The following is an 18904-nucleotide window of genomic DNA, read 5'->3' on the forward strand; positions in this document are numbered from 1 at the left end:
GCCTCCAATGCTCTCTATTAGAGCCAACCCCCTGGTGAAATGAAACTAATGCCTTTATATAGGCTTTTACAAAATGAAAATGAAGAATGAAAACAATATTTACAAAAATGAAATTCCTAATCTAACTTCTCTATGTGCCTTTGAGTCATGTGGGCTTTGTTTGCTTTGGAGTGGAATTGGGTTTGAAGATGGATCCGGATGGTTGCTCTTGGACTTGGGAAGAAATCCGCTTATGAACCGGGCCATGAACCATTTAAGCTTGAGTCAAAGTTTGAGGCAAACTTTGACTCAAGCCTTTTTTAGCAGCTAGCCTCCCGTGCTGTCATCCACGTTTGAGCCAAAGTTTGAGGTCAAACTTTGAGCCAAACGTGGATCCCCCTTGCATGCCTCTTGGCCAACGTTTGCCTAAAAGCTTGAGGCAAACGTTGGCGCAAGCTTTTGCTCCCTGGGTGTGTTTGTTGTGGCGCCAACGTTTGCCTAAAAGCTTGAGGTCAAATGTTGGCGCAAGCTTTTGCTCCCTGGGTGTGTTTGTTGTGGCGCCAACATTTGCCTAAAAGCTTGAGGTCAAACGTTGGCGCAAGCTTTTGCTCCCTGGGTGTGATTTTTGCAACCTTACATGCATGCTTGTGTTTACCTTAATAAAGCTTAATGCATTAACATTAAAGCACTTATTTGCAATGTATGGCTTTAATAATGTTTTAGTGCATTAACGTTAATTGCATTAGAAATTAAAGTTTGCATGCTTTCATTGCTTTATTAATTACTAATGCCAATGTTTTCATTTAATGAATATGGCATAATACTAACGTGAATAAGCCCAGGTAGCATGCATTCATTTTCATTGGCATTAGTAATTAAGTTTCATGCATGTATAAGCATTAATAATCATATGCATGCATGCTTTAGCTATTGATTCATGATAATGCATGCATGAACATTAATGCATGATAATAAGGCCCAGGCTTCATGGTCATGGGCCACGCTTTTAAAAGCGTGGCCTAAGGCTCCAACTTCAAAGTGTGCCCCAAAATTCCTCTTTTCTTCTTTTAAGCTTATTTTGTGCTATTTTGCTTCTTTTTCAACTTATTTCCTGCAAAATTTATAAAATCAAAAGATCAAGGAAATATACCATTTAAGCATAAAAGAATGCAATATTTAAGCACTAATTATCAATTACTTGTATGAAAAAGCATAGAAAAACATGACATGGTGACACGTCATCACAACACCAAACTTAAACCTTGCTTGTCCCCAAGCAAGAAAAGAATCATGCAATAAAGATTGACAAACCAAGGTGAGAAGAATAGCAAATTAATATTCATGGTAAGCTAGTTTTCTAAGCAAGCTACAATCACAAAAGAAATGTAAATGATTGATGCTTCCATCTAGCTCAATTTATGAAATCTTTTTCTTATATTTCTTCCTTGAAGCAAACTTTTAATTTTCTTATTAGCTTCTCCTTATGGGTGCTTTGCCCCATGAGTTGATAACAAAGCTACGACTTCTAAATGCTTTGTTTTCAAGTATTACCACTTGATACATAAGCACCACAAGCATTTGATTAGAGGACTTCATTAAGCTCATTTTTCTTTTCTTTTCTTGACTCTCTAATCATTGATGCTTAGAGCCTTGAGCTTTGAGGGAGTGCTTTTGCACTTTGAGCCTAACCTTGACTTCTAAGTGTTTTGTTTTCAAGCATTTGGCTTGATACATAAACACCACAAGTACTTAACAAATAAATTGCCATTGGTACTCAGAGCCTTCAGCTTTCTCATTCTTTCCCTTTTTCTTTTCTTGCTTTAATTGTATTTGCCTCTTCAAGGTTTTCATAATTTTCAAAAGATTTCACAAAATTTCCTAGATGAAAACTTCAATTAAATAAAATCCAATGCAATTAAGCAACAATCAAACATACTAGCTTTCCAATACTTTTATGCACATGCTAAAATCTTCTTTAATGCCTTGTTTGTTTATGATCATGATACTTTATTGCTTTTGAATTCACAAAACTCAAGTTGGTAATCATAATGGCACAGCACCATGTTGCAATTTAGGAATCAAACTATGCCTTTTCATACACACATGCATACAAAGAAGGTAAAGACAATCATGCAGTTTATAGTGCTTGAAACAAATGAGAAGAAAAGGAACTCTACAACCTTGTAGTTCATCTTCATTATTGTTGTCCTTTTTCCTCTATTCTTCTTTTTCCCTTGCCAAACTCAGAATGCTTGCTCATCTTCAAGCAACTATTAGAACCGTGGCTATGGGCTAAGATGGATTATGAATGTCTTACACAATGAAATGTTAGTAACACATGTGTTCTAAACAAGCAAAATTAAAGATATCAAGGCACAAGAGACAGAGACATTTTGATTGCATAGATAAGAAGGTGTGCACAATACATTGCATAAAAGATAAGTGGCACACCAAACTTAGTGTGACACTTTCACTTGGAATTGATGCAAGTATCTTGTAAGGATTAGAACCAAATTTTGTTGCATAGCAACACCAAACTTAGAATGCAACCACATGTCAACTTATTTGAATTAAAACTAAGCAAGTGAAACTGTTATTTGTTAAGTACAATCACCAAGTCAAGAATCTGTCATGAATAAAGCTCTCTTGGCAATGTATTAACAAACACAGTAAATAAGAAAACTAAAATGAAAGCATTTAAAAACAGAAAAATGACCAAAGAAAGTAGAACGAAAAAGTGTCAAATTAAAAGAGAAAAATAAAACTGCAGAGGCATTATGATTATGCAGACAAGTAGTGTTGCTTGAATGAATTGCATAGAAAATAAGTGGGACACCAAACTTAGGATCTTGGTGTGTCACTTTCATTTTTGATTTGATGCAATCATCCAAAAAAATTGAAAATAATGTGTTGCATGGCAACACCAAACATAGAATGTAACCATATGCCAATTTATTGAATTTAAACAAAGCAAAGAAAGAGAACAAAGCATAGAAGAGAAACGTTACCTACTGTTGGGTTACCTCCCAACAAGTGCTCTTTTTAGTGTCATTAGCTTGACATGTTGTTCTTCACTTTCTTCTTCTTCTTCCAGTTTGTTAAGAGGAATGACCTCAAAGGAGGGAAGGATTCAGCTAGTGTCCCTTGTCTTGGCCTTTCTTCAGCAAGCTTCCTTTTGCAAATGGCTTGATTGATCTTGCTTGCTGGATTAGGGACAGAATTGGTGTTCTTGCTAGTTGCTTTCACTTCTTTAGATTCAAGACTTGGTTGCTGTGTGATTATTGGAGTTTTGTATTCATCCAGAGCCTTTTGAATTAGTGGTTCCATGAGCTTTTCCTCTATGTACTTCTCTGCTTCACTTGAGTTTGGAATTCTTTGGTTGTCTTTCTCACTTTCTTGCTCCTCCACTCCTTTCTTTGCACCCAACATTTGACTTAATAGTTCTTTTATGGAGGAGGTTTGTTGATCTTCCCAACATTTCTTCATCTCCTCTTCATATCTTTCAATCATGGATTCAATTGTTGAGCCGTTTTGTTTCAAGGAGGTTTGAGAGAGTTGTGAGTTTTCATGTTCCCTTGTCATCTCAAGTGACCTCTGTGAATATGCAAGTTCGGGTTCAAATGTTTCCACCACCTCTTCTTTCTTCACTAAAAATCCACTTGCCTCAGTAGCCTCTTCCTCTTGTTTTTCCTCCTTCTTCGTTGCACTCACCAATTGAGCTAGCTGCACTTCCATGTTTTTGAGGGAGTTTTCTTGTTCTTTCCAAACTTCCATTGTCTTCTCCTCATATCCTTTGAGCATGGACTCAAACTTTGAGAACCTTGAGTGGTTCATGGAAGTTTGTGTGGGTGGTGAGTTTTGAAAAGGGCTTTCTGTTGAAGCATGGTCAAGTGATGATAACTTTGGATGAATATCATATGGAGCATTAGAATTTCCTTCCCAGCCACCATTAGAATCATGACTTGCATCATTTTGTGGTGGAGGAAAATATCCCATATGGTTTTCTTGCTCATCTTGTGTCTTTGAAGCAAATCTCCATGAATTGGAGTGCTCAGAATTTGTATTTTCTTGGTGATATTCCCAGCCACCATTAGAGATTGGTGATGGTGGGTAATATCCCATAAAACATGTTTGATCATAAGATGAGTTGAACTCCATTTGAGTTTTGTAACAAATACAACCAAGGAAAATTGAAATTACTCATATCAGAGATGAGAATTTCTTAGTGAGGCAAAAACTCAAACACCTTGGTTTCACTTTGAAACAGAAAACAAAAACAAAGAAAATGCTTGATCTAGACTTCTCACCCACTTAATCATTGTTGATCTAAATCAATCCCCGGCAACGGCGCCAAAAACTTGATGGTGTTTTTGTGGAAAAATGAATTTCCAAACACCCAAAACTAACCGGCAAGTGTACCGGGTCGCATCAAGTAGTAAAACTCACTTAGAGTGAGGTCAATCCCACAGGAATTGATGGATCAAGCAACTTTAGTGGGTAATTAGTTTAGTCAAGCTAACATTTAAGTGAGATTGGGTGAAACTTAAAGCAACAGAATGTAAATGACAAGGAATTATAAAGTGCAGAAAGTAAATTGCATTGAAACTTAAAGAGCAAGAAAGTAAAAGAGCTGAAACTTAAATTGCAAGAAATGTAAATTGGAGTGAGTGCTGGAAATTAAAGAAAGCAATAGATAAAGCAACTGGAAATTTAAATGAAAGCAGTAAACAGAACTTAGAACAATTGCCGAAGAGTTAAATTGCATGAAAAGTAAAAGGAATTGGGTGCTGGAAATTAAAATAGAACTGAAAAATAAGAAGTGCCGTAAACTTAAGAACTCTCAGGTAAAGAAAGTCAGAAACAGATTGATTCAATACCAAAACGGAAATGTAGAAGTGCAGGAGAATTAAAACAGAATTTAAATTTAGCTCGATTGTGAAATCTAAAGGAGAAATTTAAGATCTCAGGAAATCAATGAGACTAGAAAACAAGTCTATATCTCAATTCCTTCCTTGATCCAACAGTAAACAATTTGCAGAAGAAATAGAGATGAAAGCAGTAAAGAGAGTTTTGATTCAAATCACAATTCACTGAAATTATGCGGACAAGTAAACAGAGAGAATTCTCAAGGTGAGATTAAAACAGAATTTCTTCAATTCTCAACCCAAGATTCAAAACAAAAATGAAACTAAGAGAGAGCTCTCTAATGGGGCTTGCCTCCAATGCTCTCTATTAGAGCCAACCCCCCGGTGAAATGAAACTAATGCCTTTATATAGGCTTTTACAAAATGAAAATGAAGAATGAAAACAATATTTACAAAAATGAAATTCCTAATCTAACTTCTCTGTGTGCCTTTGAGTCATGTGGGCTTTGTTTGCTTTGGAGTGGAATTGGGTTTGAAGATGGATCCGGATGGTTGCTCTTGGACTTGGGAAGAAATCCGCTTATGAACCGGGCCATGAACCATTTAAGCTTGAGTCAAAGTTTGAGGCAAACTTTGACTCAAGCCTTTTTTAGCAGCTAGCCTCCCGTGTTGTCATCCACGTTTGAGCCAAAGTTTGAGGTCAAACTTTGAGCCAAACGTGGATCCCCTTGCATGCCTCTTGGCCAACGTTTGCCTAAAAGCTTGAGGCAAATGTTGGCGCAAGCTTTTGCTCCCTGGGTGTGTTTGTTGTGGCGCCAACGTTTTCCTAAAAGCTTGAGGTCAAACGTTGGCGCAAGCTTTTGCTCCCTGGGTGTGTTTGTTGTGGCGCCAACGTTTGCCTAAAAGCTTGAGGTCAAACGTTGGCGCAAGCTTTTGCTCCCTGGGTGTGATTTTTGCAACCTTACATGCATGCTTGTGTTTACCTTAATAAAGCTTAATGCATTAACATTAAAGCACTTATTTGCAATGTATGGCTTTAATAATGTTTTAGTGCATTAACGTTAATTGCATTAGAAATTAAAGTTTGCATGCTTTCATTGCTTTATTAATTACTAGTGCCAATGCTTTCATTTAATGAATATGGCATAATACTAACGTGAATAAGCCCAGGTAGCATGCATTCATTTTCATTGGCATTAGTAATTAAGTTTCATGCATGTATAAGCATTAATAATCATATGCATGCATGCTTTAGCTATTGATTCATGATAATGCATGCATGAACATTAATGCATGATAATAAGGCCCAGGCTTCATGGTCATGGGCCACGCTTTTAAAAGCGTGGCCTAAGGCTCCAACTTCAAAGTGTACCCCAAAGTTCCTCTTTTCTTCTTTTAAGCTTATTTTGTGCTATTTTGCTTCTTTTTCAACTTATTTCCTGCAAAATTTATAAAGTCAAAAGATCAAGGAAATATACCGTTTAAGCACAAAAGAATGCAATATTTAAGCACTAATTATCAATTACTTGTATGAATAAGCATAGAAAAACATGACATGGTGACATGTCGTCAAGTGTCCGAACGTCGGGAAGCTAATTGACTCATTATTGCTTGCCCCAATTGATGAATGATTGCCTGAAATGGATCCACTGTTTCTTTGAAACGATCCTTTGTCTCTTGATGCACTCGGCTTTCATAAATAGGATCATAGTGCTCTTGGATTGATGGATATGAAGATGGTGAATATTGAAATGGTGGTTCTTGTGAGTAATTGGGTTGGAATTGGGGTGGTTCTATATATGGTTCATATGGCTCATAAGGTGGTTGGTATGGTGGTTGAGGGTTAGGGTCATATGGAGGTGAATGGCGGAAAGGGGCTTGTGAGTTTGGTGGTCCAAAGTTATGTTGAGGAAAGGGTTCATAGGCATATGGTGGTGGTTGTTGATAGTCCATTGGAGGTGGTTGTTGCCATGAGGGTTGATCAAATCCTTGTGGCTCCTCCCATCTTTGATTGTTCCAACCTTGATGCCTGTTCTCATTGTAATTTCTTCTTCCTGCAACATTATTGTAACCAGACTTATAGCCAAAGGGGTGAGAGTTCATAGTTAGTTAATAAAAATTTAAAAACAAAAATAAAAGCAAATTTGAATTTTGAATTTTTTTTTAAAAAAAATTTGAATTTTAAAATTTGAAAATTAAATTTTTAAAATTGAAAATTAAAAATTAATTTTTTTAAATATTTACAATAACCAATAATAAGGCACACGTTTGCAATTCCCCGGCAACGGCGCCATTTTGACGTTGGGATTTTTGCCAGTAAAGAATTTCATAAAAACAGTCGCGTTATAGATATAGTCTCTAAACCGATAGAAATCCCTTCGTACAAATGTTTTGGTTGTCACAAGTAACAAACCCCTTTAAAATTGATAACCGAGTATTTAAACCTCGGATCGTCTTCTCAAGGAATTGCAGGGAAGTATGTTCTTATTATTGGTTATGAGTTTTGTAAATTGGGGGTTTTGGAGCTTGGGCAATGAGCACAGATATATTTAAATGACAAATAAAATAACTGTAAAATAAACTTTTGGCAAGGTATGAGAAATTAGAAGTCCAATCTAGTTATCCTTATCAATGATGATGAAAACTGAATCTTAATTCCACTTAGTTAACCTTTGCTATAACAAGGGAAGGTCAAGTGACTAATTAGTTAGATCTTTGAATCCTAGTTAATTCCTAAGAAAAGATTGGGATTATTGAAGATCAATTCAATTAGCAAGGATAACAATTTTCAATTATGCTGTTGAGTTGGATAACTCCTGAGTTACTGATTTCTTAACCAAGACCAAAAGGGAAAATATCTAAATTAAATTAAAAGCATTCATATAAATAAAGCAAAGCAAAATTAAGTCTGAAAATACCTCGAATTGCATTCACAAAAGAACTTAAATCTGACATACAAATTTAATTGGAGAAATAAATAAAAAGAACATTGAACCTGGGATTGAGAGTCACTCCTAAAACTAAGAGAAGTCCTAAATCCTAATCCTAAGATAGAGGAGAGAACCTCTCTCTCTCTAAAAACTACATCTACTCCTAGAATTGTGAATGTGAAAGCCTTTTGATAAATGGATGCATTCTCCCACTTTATAGCCTCTAATCTATATTTTCTGGGCCGCAAACTGGGTCAGAAACAGCCCAGAAATCGCTGGAGAAGAATTCAAACACGCTGATTTCCGTCACTGCGACGCGGCCGCATGGAGCACGCGGTCGCATCGCCTAGCGTCAGAGCAACTATGGCATATTATATATCAAATCGAAGCCCCAGATGTTAGCTTTCCAACGCAACTAGACCCGCATCGTTTGGACCTCTGTAGCTAAAGTTATAGCCGTTTGAGTGCGAAGAGGTCAGGCTGGACAGCTTAGCAATTTCTCCAACTTCTTTTATTCCTTCCACTTTTGCATGCTTCCTTTCTACCCTCTGAGCCATTCCTGCCCTGTAATCTCTGAAATCACTTAACACACATATCAAGGCATCTAATGGTGATAAGAGAGGATTTAATATTAGCAAATATAAGGCCAAAGAAACATGTTTTCAATTAAAGCACATAATTAAGAAGGCAAATGTAAAACCATGCAAATAGTATGAATAAGTGGGTAAAGAGTAGATAAAAACCACTCAATTAAGCACAAGATAAACCATAAAATAGTGGTTTATCATCCAACTCTACCGAAAAATAAAAAATAGATACATTCGATACAAGAGTATAGTATTAAAACCAAGTGAACTCAGATAAGTGACACAAATGAAATGAAAGGTACATGATACAAACCTCTAAAAACCTTAACTTTGGCAAGTTGTAAAACCACAACTAGCTGTTCAGCATACCCAAAAGATAGAGATCGATTAAGTTCATCAAAATATTCACCAAATAAGGCACACCGAATCCTATAACTAAAAACAACAAACAAAACGACCTACATTATTAGAAACCTGACTATAAAAATGTGTCCAAAACAAAAAAGAATCTCAATAAGAGTGAGAGGTAGAAATTAAAAAAGGTTAACTCATTTTCAGCAAGTTCCATCACAGCCTTCTTCATCTTCTTTCCATCCTTATCATATTCTTTGTCTTCTGACACAGAGACCAACAGACCCAACACATCTGAAATGAATATGAAAAAACACTATTAGAAAATAATGATAACAAAGCAACGTTCTATAGCTCACAAAGTAATAAGACTGCAATCAACCCCCACAAAAAAGTATGAACAAATAGCAGAACATACCAACTAAGAAATCAAAATCCTCTTTGGTATTCAAAAGTTCAGTGAAAGGACAGATTGTAAGAGTAGTTTTTGGAATAAAATCGCATGTATCAGCCCTGACAGTGGTCCTGAATTGGAAAATCAACTTAAACTGATGCCTAGTGGCCCTATAAGATCCTTGGTTTGGCACAACAGAGAAGAGCTTCATGACATATACTTGACCCTCGGAGAGAAGTTCTTTGAACCTATAAATCATAGTCTTCCAAACAGTAGCTTGTATCTTGCACCCCTACCAATCAACACAAACTATAACAAATATCTTATAAATGACAAATAGAATAAAGAGAAAAACACATTTAAATGAAACAAAACTTGAGACCTCGATATCAAAAAGGTAAAGAGAAACACATCTAAATACAAAAAATAAAAAGCTAAAAATATTAAATAGATTTAGACCACTATAACTCACAAATTCATCCACCAAAATCATCTCCATCAAATTTAGGAGAAGCTAACCAGTGAAAGTAGGAATAGCCTAAAGCTTAATCACCTTAACTTTGAGGATCCATGCTTCCTTCTCTGGATTAATCTTATTGAGCATATCCATGGCAGTTCTCATCTTGAAATGCAATTAAAGGGATCAAAGAGAAAACAGGTGACGTTAGAATTTTTGCCAGTAAAGAATGTCATAAAAACAGTCGCGTTGTAGATATAGTCTCTAAACCGACAGAAATCCCTTCGTACAAACGTTTTAGTTGTCACAAGTAACAAACCCCTTTGAAATTGATAACCGAGTATTCAAACCTCGGGTCGTCTTCTCAAGGAATTGCAGGGAGGTATGTTCTTATTATTGGTTATTGAGATTGTAAATTTGGGGTTTTGAGAAATTTGGAGTTTGGGCAATGTGCACAGGTATATTTAAATGAAAAGTAAAATAGATTAACAATAATAAAATCTCTTGGCAAGGTATGGAGAACTGGAGGTCCTATCCTAGTTATCCTTATCAATTGTGATGAGAATTGGATTCTTCCCCCACCTTATTAACCTCTAACTATGAAGGTAAGTTAAGTGGATGAATTAATTCCAATTTTCAATCAACAATGAGTTTGATAACTCAAGAGTTACCAATGTCTCAACCAAAGCCAAAAGAGAAAAATCCAAATTATTTATATAATAAAAAGGAGCAATCATAAGTCTGAAATACCTCAAAAAATATATTAAATAGAAAATCAATCTAAACATAGAGAGTCATAAACAAAAATTGAGAAAAGAAATAAAAGAACATCGAACCTGGGATTGAGAGTCACTCTAAAACTAAGAGAAATCCTAAATCCTAATCCTAAGAGAGAGGAGAGAACCTCTCTCTCTAAAAACTACATCTACTCCTAAAATTGTGAATGTGAGAGCCTCCTCATGAATGGATGCATTCCCCCACTTTATAGCCTCTAATCTATGTTTTCTAGGCCACAAACTGGGTCAGAAACAGTCCAGAATTCGCTGGTTTCGAATTTTGCCACGCTGGATTTCCGTCACTGCGACACGGCCGCATGAATCACGCGGTCGTGTTGCCTAGCATCAGGAAAACTATAACATATTATATATCTGATCGAAGCCTCGGACGTTAGCTTTCCAACGCAACTAAAACCGCGTCGTTTGGACCTCTGTAGCTAAAGTTATAGCCGTTTGAGTGCAGAGAGGTCAGGCTGGACAGCTTAGCAATTTCTCCAACTTCTTGCATTCCTTCCACTTTAGCATGCTTTCTTCCCATCCTCCAAGTCATTCCTGCCCTATAATCTCTGAAAGAACTTAACAAACATATCAAGGCATCTAATAGTGATAAGAGAGGATTAATAATAAACAATTATAAGATCAAAGAAGCATGTTTTCAATCTAAACACATAATTAGGAAGGAAATATAAAACCATGCAAATAATATGAATAAGTGGGTAAAGAGTTGATGAAATCCACTCAATTAAGTACAAGATAAATCATAAAATAGTGGTTTATCAACAGGTTTCAGTCAATCAAACAGCAACTAAGAAAAACATAAAATAGCACATGAGAATATCTCAACCCTAATTCTACCCGTTCTTAACCTACGGATATCCGACCCTACCCACAGATTACAAAAAAGATGCAATATTATTATATAAGTTGATAATAATTTAAAATAGAACTTGTTTTTATGATGCGAGAGAGTGAGAGAGAAAGCGAGATTGTGGGTGGGAAACATAGGAAAGGGTAGATCTAGGGATCATGGCAACGATCCTAGGGTTTGGAACAGAGAAGAGTATAGGCGGTTGGAACATGAGTCATACTCCCTTTTTGTGAGCAACCTTCCTGAAGACATATCGAAGCGAGAGTTATTCTATTTGTTCAATTGGATAGGGCGCATCAATGATATATATATCTATCCCGAAAACAAAAGAGTGAAAATATATACCTTTTTGCTTTCATTCGATATACAATGAAAGGAGGGGCATTGAAAGCTATAGCAGAAATTAATCGACTGAGACTGAGAGGTAAGGTTGTTTTTGTGAGAGAGGCTATATATAGAAGAACGTCGAAAACAACGAACAGAACTCGGGGATAGAGCGGAGATGACACACAACACCACACGGATCCAAAGCCACGTAGAGAAGTAAAGCCGAATGATGCTTTGTTGGATGGACATGCTCTACGGACAGAGAAGGTCGAAAAGGACCCTCATGGAAATGGTTGGACGAAGAAGGTAGAGGTTGGAGTGGCAAAGGAAAATCTGGAATGGTTGCAGTGAAGTCCTGTAGGGGGCACGACGAAGCCTATTAATTTTGGATCTCTGAAGGAAATGGTCGCAAAGAACTTGCCCAATGTCATCCAAGTTAGGAAAATGAGATCGTACAAAGCTCTACTGACCTTTGATAGTGATGTGCATGCTGAAGAAACGTACACCTTGAACATGAATCGCCTCCTACATTGTTTCCACAGTGTATGAAGGTGGGAGGAGTCAGAACATAGTGAAACTCGTAGGGTGTGGTTTGAATGTTTTGGGTCCCGTTACACGCATGGTCTGTTGACACATTCGTAGGAGGCCAGTGGGGGAAGTAGTTAGGTGTGCTCGAGAGACAGAATTGTGCAATTCTTTCATTGTAGGCCGCACACAGATTGATATGTGCATAATGGACGTCATTTAGGAATGGATCCATATAACAGTTGGTTCTGTGGGCTTTGATGTTTTGGTGAAAGAAGTTGGCCTGAGGCGTGTAACTTACAGTGCACCAGAATACCAGGTAATGAAGCAATAATAATCGATGGGCAAAGGAATTCTGGTAACACAAGTACAAGTCTAGGAGTCAGTATATGGTAGAGGCCGTCGCATGGGGTGGCTCAAGCGGAAGACATGCTAATGGAGGTAACACGGGAAGAGGAAGAAGACAAAGATAGAGTTGTAATTCCAGCTATAATTTTAAATGAATGGGTTAATGGCAGTAATTATCACAAATGCTTGAATTTCAAAACGTATCAATCAGTTAAGGGCGATAATCAAGGCGGGGCTGATTTTGGGGGGAGGGATGGTTATGAGTGAGGAGGCGGAGTCTGAGAGGACAATTACTTGTGCCTTTAATGGGCTGGAAAGGGGAACCAATGAAGGAAAAGAAAAATCTAATTGCCAAAGCTTGGATTGGGCCTGCTGTAACAAAAATATGAAGAAGGGGGATCAATTTTTGCTGAGCCCAACATCAAGTGAACACTGCGACAAATCTTTTGGGCCGGTGCTGGGGAATACGGGTTGGGTGCTACGGTCTTCACCCAAAATAGCGGATGAGCAGGAGAGATGCCATCACAACAGCGAAAGTCTTGAGGATGAGGGCGACACCCTTGTTGCGGCTGGCGAGGGGGAAGTCGGTAGTCACTGGCCAAACGGAGTAGACTACGCCATGGTGGGGTTGCACGCACAAGGACTGATGACCGTGAGCCCATCGGGAGAGCTAGGGACGACTCTGGCTCTGCTGTTGTTGGCGGGGCTGAGAGACTTGTACCAATAACACATTGTCGGGGGTAAAGGTGATATAAAACTGTGTCGGAGGGGGGACGGTGAGCCTGGAGACTTGAACGATGTGGCAGCTGGTGTAGGAGAGAAGAGTGCGACTCGTACATTTCAAGGGGGAACGCATGTGCAGAATTTGGTGAAGCACCCAGTGACTGTTCTGATCTGAACGTAGGTGGAGGTCCGGTTCTTGTTCAATGTAGTATTAGGAGGAATTCTAGAAAGGATGAGGGACGAGATGGAGGGAATGAGATTGGGTATCAGGAAGGTGAGAATGCTGCGGAAGAGGACAGTGACATGCAGGGTTTGAAGCTGGATGAGCAGATGCTTGAGAACCAAAGGACCTGGGAGTTGGCAAAGGAGTCTGGTGCAATGCTGGTCAATGAGGAAGATGACATTATGGCGATACTTCAGTCACAGAACGAAGAAATAGAACGCAAAAGAAAAATGGCAAAACAGAAGGAAAAACTAAGATGGTGCAGACCCAAACATAAAAACAGGTGTGTCAGAAGAATTTTAAATGATTTTTAGCTTTTGGAATGTTAGGGGGTTATGGGGTGATGGAAAGATAAGAATGGTGAAGGAATTAAAGAAAAAACATAGATTAGATATGTTGGGTTTGGTTGAGATTAGAAAGGAGATAGTGACCAGATTTGATGTTTCAAGAATTTGGGGACAAGATGGTGCAAGGTGGGATTTTGTAGGCTCTGATGGTTTAGCAGGTGGGCTCTTGTTAATATGGGATGAATTAGTGTTTAAAATAAATAATTGCTATAAGGGGAGAGGTGGTTGAGTGTTGAAGGGGTCCTAGTGAAGAGTAACTTCAATTGTGCCTTTTTCTTGGTCTATGGTGCACAAAATAGGGATGCAAAGCTTCAGGTGTGGGAGGAGTTAAGTTACATGACAGGGTTATGTCAGGTTCCGAGTTACTATATTTGAGACTTTAATGAAATAGTGCATGTGGATGGAAGGCAAGGTACTGATGTTCTACCTAGGTCGGCGGTAGAGTTCAAGAGTTGGGTAGAAGATATGCATCTAGCGGATTTGCCGCTCACAGATCGCAAGTTCACATGATTTCGGGGACAGTCTTACAATCGTATAGATAGAGCTTTGGCTAGTTTGGAGTGGTTAGAGGAGTTTCCTGAGACTTGGATATGCGGTGGCCCAAGGGGTTTGTCAGATCACTGTCCTGTAATTTTAGAAGCCATGAAGTAGAGGGGAGGTCCAAGGCCGTTCCGAAGTTTAGATTCTTGGTTTACACATGAAGGCTTCCTTAGAATGGTTAAGGAGGAGTGGAGAGGTTTGGGGGAGATATAATTCACAGACAAGTTGAAGGCTTTGACGATTCCATTAGGGACGTGGCATAAGGCTAATTTTGGGGATATGGACAAGAAGATTACGAAGTTTGAGGAAGAAATCAAGAAGGTGGATGATTTGGTAAGCAATGGGGTGTATGATGGAACGATGGAGGCTAGAAAGAAGGTGCTGGCTACCTGCTGTGAGAGGTGGTATGTCAGAAAAGAAGTTCATTAGAAACAGATGTCTCAGTCTCGACAAGCAAAGGAGATGGACAAAAATACACGATACTTCCACAACATAGCTTCAGCAAGAAGGAGGAATAATAGGATTGATACACTGTTAATTAACGGCAGACTGGTCCGAAATCAAGCTAGAATAAAAATTGCTATTAGTGAGTACTACAAAGAATTGTATCACCAAGAGAAGTCTCCTATAGTCGGCTTTAAAGACGGTCTGGTGAGCAGGATAGAGCAGGAAGACTCTGTAAATCTGGAGGCAATGCCAACAGTTGAGGAAATTAGAGAGGATGTGTGAGACTGTGAGTCTTCTAAGGCACCAGGTTGTGACGGGTACAACATGAATTTTATTAAGAGGTGTTGAGGTGATATTGGGTCTAAATTCACGGCTGCAGTGATGGGGTTCTTTCAGACATCAAGGTTGCCGGCGGACTCCAACATCACTTGGGTGGCGTTGGCACCTAAGTTCATTGGGGCACGGGTGATTAAAGATTTGCGACTTATCAACATGGTTGTGTGCGTATACAAGGTTATCTCCAAGGTTTTAGTTAGAAGAATGAGATCAGTGATGCCAGCATTAGTAGGGAAAACTTAGAGTGCATTTGTAAAAGGAAGGAAAATTCATGATGGAGCACTTATCGCTTTTGAAACTGTAAACTAGCTTAAACTGAGAAAAAAGGAGGCAGCAGTAATCAAGCTTGACTTCCAAAGAGCATATGATAGACTCAAGTGGATCTTTGTGGACATTGTATTGCAAAAGACGGGGTTTGGCAATAGATGGAGATCGTGGGTTATGGAGTGTGTGACCACAGCATCTATGTCGATTCTGATAAATGGGTCGCCATCCAAGCCGTTCAAATGGAAAGAGGCCTGAGATAAGGTGACCCGCTTTCTCCCTTCTGATTTGTACTGGTTGTGGATGTACTACACCGACTGGTGGGAGAGGCAGTCAAGAATGGACATATATCACCATTGTTGATTGGGAGAGATTGTATAGAGCTGTCACATCTTCAGTTTGCTGATGACACAATTCTGTTTTACCCACCAGAGGAGGAAATAATTAGGAACTACAAGCGACTATTGAGATGCTTTGAGTTGATGTCAAGGCTCAGCATTAATTTTGATAAGTCGAGCTTGATTTCGATAAATTGCGATGATCAGTGGATCCAGAGTATGTGCCAATTGTTGGGTTGTAAGGGGTGATTCACTTCCAGTCAAATACTTGGGTATTCCCTTAGGTGCAAATCTTAGGTTGGTGAAGACCTGGAACCCTATAATAGACAAAGTGGAGGAGAAGCTCAGTCTATGGAAAGCTAAAGTACTAAATAAAGCTGGGAAGATGATGCTGATTAAATCAGTTTTAAATAGTCTACCAGTGTACTATTTGAGTTTGTTCAAGCTGCCGAGAGCTGTTGTTGAGAAATTGATTTCACTACAAAGAAGGTTCTTGTGGAGTAAGGAGGATGGTAGTAATGGAATGGAATTAGTAAGATGGGAAATGGTACAAACTCCTAAAAAACTAGGCAGTTTGGGAGTTGGAGATGCTATGGTTCGTAACATAGCTATGTTGTTTAAGTGGTGGTGGCAGTTTGCAAAGGAAGATTGCCCGTTGTGGAAGAAGGTGGTTTGTTCTTGTTATAATCTGAATCCAAATGAGCTACTGTCAACTCAAATGCTACCTTCTAGAGGACGCTCGTGGAAGGATATCTTCCAGTTACAAATAACGAATAACCGTATCAGGGAGAAGATGGTTACAAGCTTGTCCATGGAGATTGGTGATGGGCGGAGTACTCGATTCTAGGAGGATATATGGTTGCTTTATGGGTCTCTAAAAGATCGGTTCCCCAGGCTTTTCTCTGTTTCAAACCAATGTGGATCTATCATAGGGGATCGTGGGTTTTGGGACGGGTTAGAGTGGATCTGGAACTTTCAATGGAGGAGAGAGCTCTTTCAATGGGAGTTGGGACTATTGGGTCAATTACATGAGGCATTGAGACCTGTGAAACTAGTAATTAACAGAGAGGATAGGGTGGTATGGAAATATGATAAACTAGGAGTTTATTCAACTAACTCATTTGTTCAGGTTTTGCAGGAGGCGATACTCCCAGAGGAGGTTACAAGTTACAGCCAGGTTTTACTTGGTTTGTCCTGATAGGTAGGGTGAATACAAAAGAATGGTTAAGCCGGTTTGGGATCATTAACCAGCAAGATAACGTCTGTGTTTTATGTAATAGAGATGTGGAACATGTGCAACACTTGTTTCTATGCTGTGAGTTTGCTTGGCAGGTATGGAGTGCTTGAATATCAATGTTTGGCCAATAATGGTCTATTTCAGGCACAATGAAAGAACATTTTCTGTGTTGGATAGAGGAGTCGAGGAGTAGGGAGGATAGAGAGCAACGATTGAGATGTTTTTGTGCGATCGTTTGGAATATCTGGCTAGAAAGGAACAGAAGGATATTTCAGAATAAAAGCAAAGGTGTTGAAGAAATTACTCACATGACTGTCATGAGCCATGATGAGCGGATTATTTATACGCTTTTTGGCATTGTTTTTAGTATGTTTTTAGTATGTTTTAGTTAGTTTTTATTATATTTTTATTAGATTTTAAATAAAAATCACATTTCTAGACTTTACTATGAGTTTGTGTGTTTTTCTGTGATTTCAGGTATTTTCTGGCTGAAATTGAGGGACCTGAGCAAAAATCTTTTTCAGAGGCTGAAAAAGGACTGCAGATGCTGTTGGATTCTGACCTCCCTGCACTCGAAGTTGATTTTCTAGAGCTATAGAAGCCCAATTGGTGCGCTCTCAATTGCGTTGGAAAGTAGACATCCTGGGCTTTCCAGCAATATGTAATAGTCTATACTTTGCCTGAGATTTGATGGCCCAAAATGGCGTTCCAAGTCAGCATAAAAATTCTGGCGTCAAAACGCCAGAACTGGCATAAAAGCTGGAGTTAAACGCCCAAACTGGCACAAAAGCTGGCATTTAACTCCAAGAAAAGTCTCTAGATGTGAAAGCTTCAATGCTCAGTCCAAGCACACACCAAGTGGGCCCGGAAGAAGATTTCTGCATTAATTACTTATTTCTGTAAATCCTAGGCTACTAGTATCATAAATAGGACCTCTTGCTATTGTATTTTCATACTTTTCATCTTTGGAACTTATATGTTCACATTTGAGGCTGGCCTCACGACCATGCCTAGACTTCTTGTTCTTATGTATTTTCAACGGTGGAGTTTCTACACCCCATAGATTAAGGTGTGGAGCTCTGCTATTCCTCATGAATTAATGCAAAGTACTACTGTTTTCTATTCAATTCATGCCTACTTCTTCTCTAAGATATACACTCGTTCTTCAACTTGATGAATGTGATGATCCATGACACTCATCACCATTCTAACCTATGAACGCGTGCCTAACAACCACTTCCGTTCTACATGCAAACAAGCTTGAATGTGTATTTCTTGGGTTTCTAATCTAAGATTGGAACCTTCGTGGTATAGACTAGAATTATTGGCGGCCATTCTTGAGATTCAGAAAGTCTAAACCTTGTCTGTGGTATTCCGAGTAGGATCTGAGAAGGGATGACTGTGACGAGCTTCAAACTCGCGAGTGTTGGGCGTAGTGACAGACGCAAAAGGATCAATGGATCTTGATGACATGTCACCATGTCATGTTTTTCTATGCTTATTCATACAAGAAATTGATGATTTGTGCTTGAATAATAAATGCTATTGTACTTAAATGGTATATTTCTTTAATCTTTTGATTTTATAAATTTTGTAGGAAATAAGAAGAAAAAGAAGCAGAAAGCACAAAATAAGCTAAAAAGGAGAAAAAAAGAGTTTTGGGACACACTTTGAAGTTGGAGCACACTTTGGAGGCTTAGGCCATGCTTTTAAAAGTGTGGCCCATGACCAAATTAAAGGAGATTGGCAATCAGCACACAAAGCTCCGCTCTTGCCAAGAGCAGAGCATTATCGTGATGCAAAAATGAGCTTGGAAGCAAAATTTTCGCTAAGTTAAAATCTGGGCGCTCACAACATGACCATGCCTCTTTCAAAGGGCTATAGCTTGAGCTACAGACATCCGATTAATGTGCTTTCAGTTGCGTTGGAAATCTGACATTTAGAGCTTTCCAACAATATATAGCAATCCATATTTGGCATGAAATTGAGGCACGAGTGAAATGCATCTTTAAGGGATAAAAACAAGCAAAAAAATCAGCCAA

General features: G+C 38.6%; 1 protein-coding gene across 1 annotated transcript; it reads right to left on the reverse strand.

The window, feature by feature from the left end:
• Positions 1-8630: 8630 nt before the first annotated feature.
• On the reverse strand, positions 8631-9716 carry LOC140179282 (replication protein A 70 kDa DNA-binding subunit A-like). The gene is made up of 4 exons (XM_072217992.1): positions 9660-9716; positions 9131-9398; positions 8910-9006; positions 8631-8796 (listed from the first exon to the last, which is right to left on the reverse strand). Exons 1-4 carry the CDS (start codon positions 9714-9716, stop codon positions 8631-8633), a joined length of 588 nt encoding a protein of 195 aa, XP_072074093.1.
• Between the last annotated feature and the right edge of the window lie 9188 nt (positions 9717-18904).

This window comes from Arachis hypogaea, chromosome 15 (genome assembly GCF_003086295.3).
Source record: "Arachis hypogaea cultivar Tifrunner chromosome 15, arahy.Tifrunner.gnm2.J5K5, whole genome shotgun sequence".
NCBI classification, from domain to species: Eukaryota; Viridiplantae; Streptophyta; class Magnoliopsida; order Fabales; family Fabaceae; genus Arachis; species Arachis hypogaea.